This window comes from Quercus robur, chromosome 6, assembly GCF_932294415.1.
Source record: "Quercus robur chromosome 6, dhQueRobu3.1, whole genome shotgun sequence".
NCBI lineage: Eukaryota > Viridiplantae > Streptophyta > Magnoliopsida > Fagales > Fagaceae > Quercus > Quercus robur.
In genome coordinates this window covers 17,103,441-17,110,692 of record NC_065539.1, presented here as the reverse complement: position 1 = coordinate 17,110,692, position 7,252 = coordinate 17,103,441, and the positions used below count along the sequence as shown (strand labels likewise).

The 7,252-nt window shown below is 47.0% G+C and overlaps 1 protein-coding gene across 1 annotated transcript; it reads right to left on the bottom strand.

The window, feature by feature from the left end:
- Positions 1-4,687: 4,687 nt before the first annotated feature.
- Positions 4,688-5,371, bottom strand: LOC126689919 (uncharacterized). Its single transcript, XM_050385078.1, has one exon. It carries the CDS (start codon positions 5,369-5,371, stop codon positions 4,688-4,690), a length of 684 nt encoding a protein of 227 aa, XP_050241035.1.
- Between the last annotated feature and the right edge of the window lie 1,881 nt (positions 5,372-7,252).

Sequence of the window (7,252 nt, the reverse complement as noted above, 5' to 3'; positions counted from 1 at the left end):
TTGTTTTAATTTTCCTTACAATCCACACCCGTTATGGACATATAGACCCGTCAGAGTCTTAGGCTCTTGTCGTTTCATGTAGGAAATGTCTAGTGCGTCCAGTAATCAGTCGGTTGTTCGTGACGGGCTGGATTACGAGGAAGTATATCCGTCCGGTCATAGAGAACAAGATAGTCCTGGTGATGATAGGAGTCCGTCCTCCTCCTCCTTGTCCTCAACATATGAGGATACGGAGGTGGTTGAACAAGACGAGGGCCTTGATGACGATGAGGAACAGAGTGTTAGATCCGTCGTTGGTGCTGATGGACTCAGGGAGTTCGTCATGCTACCAGAGTGGACGGTGAATTACTTCTCGCTTGTCGTCAAAGAAAAGAACTTTAAGACATTTAGGGATAACTATCAAATTCCAGACAATATTTCCATTCGTCTACCCTATAAATCAGAGAGATGTTATTATGAAGGGGTAGAGGGTGTCGGGATATATGAGTAAATGTTGAAGGCCAGACTCAGGTTCCCATTGAGTTCGTTTCACCGTGAGCTCCTCCGATATTTGGGATTATCTGTGAACCAGATTTCCCCTAATGCTTGGAAGGTCTTCATAGCGATGGAGATTTTGTACGACGCAATGTCCGACGGTGCCAAGAGGCTGACGGTTAGGGAGTTCCTTCATTGCTACCGTCCGCTATTGAAGGTCATCTATGACACGCCGGACTCAAATAGGGATTGGAAGAGCCGTTACTTCTTCCTAGAGGGTGACAGTTGGATGTGTCGTCCAAGGGACACGTATTACATGCCCGTCGACACTACTTGGGGCATATTACACCCGTCTAGTATGGACCGTCCTCAAAATTTTAACTTTATTTCATTATGTATGTTTAAAACAATCTAACCGTCCTTTCTTCTTTGCAGTTAGACGACGCCCTCAAATCGATATTAAGGAGTTCGCCTTCCTTGAGAAAATCTTCTCAAAGACCCAGCCGGAGGAAAGGATTTAGGCGAAGTTGGTGACACTTAAAACCATTCATTGGTATTGTGACGGACCAAAACCAACACCAGCAGCCGTCAAGTACGAGGCACAGATTAGAAGGCGTAAGTTCGTCACCCTATTCTTGATAAGTTACGTATCTTATTATGATAACTAATATTCCCGCCCACGTTTTAGAAATGGACGACGCCAAAAGGAGAGATTTGATTAGATCCAAAGCTGCAAAGAAGACCGGTGATGTTGCTCCCTCTGTGACGGGCCCAAGCAATCTGTTTGCCAAGAGGAAAACACAGCCCAAAGTGGATCGTCAGGCCAAGAAGGCCAAAGTGTCCTTGGAACCTGTCGTGGGACTTATGGCGGAGCCTCCGAAGACGGCCACTCCAATCAAGCACGGGGTCAGCAAGGGCCTCATGAAGGGGCCGTCGAAGGATCAAGAGAAGCCGCCCGTCCTTCTTCGAGAGGATTCTAAGCACGCCTTAGAACAGATTTCCTCCATCATGTCGGCGGAGGATTATGAAGACCTAGGCAACCATTCGACGGAGGCCATAGGTGAGACGGGCCTTTTTGCAATTACACAGGTAAGACAGCCCGTCTACTTTAAAAATGCAAATTACATCTTTTTTGCCCATAGTTCGTTTCATAACTATCATTGTTATTATTTTTTAGGCAATGGTCATGATGAAGGGGTTGATGGGACAGTGCCTCAGCCATGAGACGGCCCTGGATCGCGTACGGGCAAAAGCGGAGCAGACGGAGGAAGAACTACTTCAGTTGCGAAATTGGAAACCTAAGATGGAGAGGAAGCTTGAACTTTCCGAGAAGGCAAGGAAAAACCTTGAACAGGTGACGGAAGAGGCGAAGAAGACTTTAGAGAGCAAGGACAAGGAGATAGGAGATCTGAAAAATGAAGTCCGTCAGGCTAAGGACGTCGCGGTTCGTGAGTACCGTGACTCCGACGCCCTGATTACTAAGCTAGGAGACTCCTTCCATCAAGGTTTCATGGATGCCATCCGTCAGGTCAAGCAAGCTTATCTGGATTTGGATGTTTCAAAGTTCAAGGTTGAAGACCCAGCTCAGACATCCGTCGTACCTGCTGCTTCAAAGGATACAGATGACCTCTTTGCTGATGACGATGCCCTTGGTGACGGGGAGTCAGCACCAGCGAAAGTTGCACAAGCTCAGCCTGATACGGAAACGGTTCCTCAGTCCGTCGTCAATGAGGACAAAGTTCAGTAGCTAGTTTTTTTCTTTTTTATGTACTTGGGGAACAATTTTCATCCGTTGCTGATGATATGTAAACATTGCCTTTTAAGGGCCTATTTTTTGTCGAATGCATCCGTTCACTCTGTTTTATATGTTGAATGTTTTAATTTTTTGAATTTTCTAATTTTGCGCTTGAATTCTGTCATTGTGGGACCTATTTACACCCGTCCAATTATTTGTTACTATTGGGTCCGGCATGTATAGGTATGTTTTTTGTCCTAAGAATTTATTCTTTGGAAACCCGTCCTTCTTTGAGTGATAGATTTAAGTCCGGCCGAGTTAATATTTAAATTTTCATCTGTCCATTTTTTGGACTTGCTTTTATATCCGTCCACTTTGGACTATACTTGTCACCCTCTTAGGATGATCCGTCCACTTTGTGGACTTATTTTGGATTCGTCCATTTTGGACTTCCAATCGTCATCCTCGTGGGATGGTCCGTCCATTTGGTGGACATGTTTTATATCCGTCCATTTTGGACTATACTCATCACCCTCGTGGGATGATCCGTCCACTGTGTGGACTTATTTTGGATTCGTCCATTTTGAACTTCTAATCGTCATCCTCGTGGGATGGTCCGTCCATTTGGTGGACATGTTTTATATCTATCCATTTTGGACTTCAAGTCGTCATCCATGTAGGATGTTCTGTCCATCTTGTGGACTTATTTTGTATCCGTCCATTTTGGACTTCAAGTTGTCACCCTCGTAGGATGATCCGTCCATCTTGTGGACTTATTTTATATCCGTCTATTTCGGACTTCAAGTCGTCATCCTCGTAGGATGATTCGTCCATCTTGTGGACTTATTTTGTATCCGTCCATTTTGGACTTCAAGTTGTCACCCTCGAAGGATGATCCGTCCATCTTGTGGACTTATTTTATATCCGTCTATTTCGGACTTCCAGTCGTCATCCTCGTAGGATGATCCGTCCATCTTGTGGACTTATTTTGTATCCGTCCATTTCGGACTTCAAATCGTCATCCTCGTGGAATGATCCGTCCATCTTGTGGACAACAATAATAATAACAAATCCACGTAGAAAATCAAAATTGTATCTGATTATTATTCTTAATAGAAATGCATAAGGGAAAAGTGCCTGCCCCCTTGGGCTTAAAAAGGAACGACTAGATTGTAACAAAAACTAGTTGAAGAAAAACTAATAATTAAAAAACTTAAGATAAACTGGTCAATCGGGGGATCGTTGCTGTTCCCCGTGTTACTATTACTGGTAGTACTTTCTCAAGTGCTCGACATTCCATGGATGCGACAGCTTCTTTCCGTCTATCATCTCCAGGTGGTAGGTTCCTTTCCTTTGCCATGACGTAACTCGGTAAGGTCCTTCCCAATTGGGGCCGAGCTTTCCCTGTGTAGGGTCTCTAGTTGCACCTATGACCTTCCTGAGTATGAGGTCTCCTACTTGGAAGTCTCTGTGTCGGACCCGAGAGTTGTAGTGTCTGGCCATGCGATCCTGGTATCTAGCGAGCCTTTGTTCTGCCGCTGACCTAACCTCGTCTATCAGGTCCAGCTGTAGCCGCATTATTTCGTCATTCTTGCTCTCGTCATGGTTGTGAACCCTGTAACTTGTGAGCCCAACTTCTGCCGGGATGACCGCCTCGCTCCCGTACGTTAGTCGGAATGGCGTCTCTCCTATTGGGGTCCTCGCCGTTGTCCTGTATGCCCATAGTATGCTTGGCAATTCTTTAGGCCATATGCTCTTTGCCCCCTCGAGCCGAGTCTTGATAATTTTAAGCAGGGATCGGTTCGTGACTTCGACCTGGCCATTAGCCTGAGGATGGGCGGGTGATGAGTAGTGGTTTTTTATTCCTAGCTATGAGCAAAAATCCCGAAAGTAGTCGTTGTCGAACTGCCTCCCGTTATCTGAGACAAGGACTCTAGGAATACCAAACCTGCATATGATGCACCTCCAGACAAAACTTCTAATGTTCTTCTCTGTAATGGTGGCCAAAGCTTCCGCCTCTTCCCATTTTGTAAAGTAGTCAATACCAACTACCAAGAACTTCAACTATCGTACCGCCATTGGGAAAGATCCCATAATGTCTAGTCCCCACTAAGCGAACGGCCATGAAGCCGTCATCGGGGTCAACTCCTCAGTTGGCTGTCTAATAATATTGCTGAATCTCTGGCATTTGTTACAGATCTTAACATAAGACTCGGCATCCTTCTGCATGGTTGGCCAGTAATACCCAGCTCGTACTAGTTTGTGCACCAACGACCTCGATCCAGAATGGTTCCCGCATATCCCTTCCTGTACTTCCCTCATTACGTAGTCTGCCTCTTCGGCACCCAAGCATCTTAGATATGGACGGGAGAAACCTCTCTTGTACAGGATGTCTTTTATCAAGACGAACCTTGCCGCCTAGACCTTTAGTTTTCTTGCTGCCTCCTTCTCGTCCGACAGTAACCCGTTCTTCAAGTATCAAATTATCTGTGTGGTCCAGTTACTTTCGGAGCATATATCCTGCATGTTGCCGGGGTCTATTAGTGGAGAAAGTTGAACAAAAGAAAGTACATTACCCGATGTTATCATATGATCTGTTGAAGCGGTTTTGGTTAGCCGGTCGGCGAGCTCATTTTCTCCCCTGGGGATTTGGATGACCTTGGCTTCTAGGTCGTCGATTCTCGCCCTCACTTGATCAAGATATATCTTCATCCTTTCCCCCTTGCATTCGTAATCTCCGTTCACATGATTGGTCACGACCTGAGAGTCGCAGTAAATGATTACGCTCTTGGCTCCTGCGGCTTTGGCTAGGTCGAGGCCTGCTACCACTACTTTGTATTCCGCTTCATTGTTGGTGGTGGGGAAGTCTAGATGGACCATACATTCGATCCTGTCTCCTTCAGGTGACAGCAATACGATGCCGGCTCCCCCGGCTTGCCTATTGGATGATCCGTCGGTATATATGCTCCACTGAGGGGACTCTTCTGCCCCCTTGTCTTCGTCACGAGTAAATTCTGCTATGAAGTCGGCTACGATCTGTCCTTCAATGGCTACACGTGGGTGGTACTTGATATCAAATTCGCTCAACTCTATCGCCCACAGCGTCAGTCGACCTGCAGCTTCAGGATTGCTCAATGCCCTTTGCAAGGGCTTGTCGGTCATTACGTTCACGGTATGGGCTTAAAAGTAGGGCTTGAGCTTGCAAGCCGCTGTGACTAATGCAAAAGCGAGCTTCTCCATAGGTGGGTATCTTTCTTCTCTGATTAAGACCGCGTTGACTGCGACAGGGGAGACAGCCAAGTAGAGGAAGAGTTCTTCACCTGGTTGTGAGGGACTCAGTAGAGGTGGTGAAGATAGATAGGCTTTTAACTCCTCGAATGCTCGCTGACACTCGTCTGTCCACTCGAAAGAATTCTTTAACGTGCGAAAGAAGGGCAAACACTTATCCGTGGCTCTCGACACGAATCTATTTAATGTCGCTACCTTTCCGTTAAGGCTTTGTACTTCCTTCACATTTCTCGGGGGGGGAGGGGGGGGGGGCCATCTCTATTATGGCTCGGATTTTTTCCGGGTTAGCCTCAATCCCCTTTTGAGATACCATGAATCCTAGGAATTTTCCTGCTGTTACGCCGAATGCGCACTTTCCCGAATTGAGCTTCATGTTATAGGATCAAAGCGTGCCGAATGTTTCCCTAAGATCTTCCAGGTGGTCTTCCTCCTTCCGGCTCTTCACTAGCATGTCATCGACGTAGACCTGAACATTCCTCCCGATTTGCTGCGTGAACATCTTGTTCATCAGCCTTTGGTATGTTGCTCCCGCATTTTTTAGGCCGAATGACATTACTTTGTAGCAGAAGAGGCCTTGACTGGTCACGAACGAAGTCTTCTCCTGATCAGCCTCGTGCATGCGGATCTAGTTATAACCTGAGAAAGCGTCCATGAAGCTTAGTAACTAGTGTTGAGTCGTCAAGTCTACTAGGACGTCGACCCTTGGAAGGGGATAGCTATCTTTGGGACATGCTTTGTTAAGATCGGTGAAGTCCACGCACATCCGCCACTTGCCGTTCACTTTTTTAACCATTACTACGTTCGCCAGACAATCGAGATAGTAGACTTCCCTAATGAAACTTGCCTCTTGTAGTTTGCGGACTTCTTCCGCTATTGCTTGGTCTTGTTCTAGAGCGAACACTCTCTTCTTCTGTCGGACAGGTGGAAAGGAGGGCAACACATTCAATTTATGTACCATGACCAAGGGATCGATTCCTGACATGTCGTCATGACTTCAGGCGAACACATCTTGATTGCTCCTCAAGAAAGTTATGAGCTCTTGACGGATTGCGGGTTTGGCAAGCGTTCCGATCTTGGTTGTTCGATCTGGATTGGAGCTGTCGAGAGTTATCTCCTCTAGCTTCTCTGTTGGTTCCGCCACCGTTCGGTGCTCTTCTATGTTCAAGGCCTGGATTTGGTCTTCCATCTCCATCATAGCCACATAGCATTCCCGTGCGGCTATTTGACTTCCGCGTAGCTCTCCTACTCCATAATCCATAGGAAATTTGATCATCAGGTGGTAAGTTAATGTCACTGCCTTCCACGAGTTGAGCGTGGGTCGTCCGAGGATAGCATTGTAGGCGGACGAGCAATCGACCACCGGGAAGGTTACGTCCCTGGTGATTTGCTGGGGGTAATCGCCTACCGTCACTGATAACGTGACCGCGCCCAAAGGGAATACCCGGGTCCCTCCGAAACCAACGAGCGGGGCGTTCATCGGCATTAATCGTTCCTTGTCAATCCTCATTTGCTGGAACGCCGGATAGTACAAGATATCAGCTGAGCTACCGTTGTCGACCAACACCCGATGCATGTTGTTGTCTCCTACCCGCATGCTGACGACGAGGGCATCATCGTGCGGATGGTGTGGGCGTCGTGCATCTTTTTCTGAGAACCCGATAATGGGGCCTTCTCTCCTTGCTATCTTTGGCACGGTGCCCGTCAGCTGGACACTCTGTACCATCCGGAGGTATGTTTTGCGAGCCTTTTTTGAAG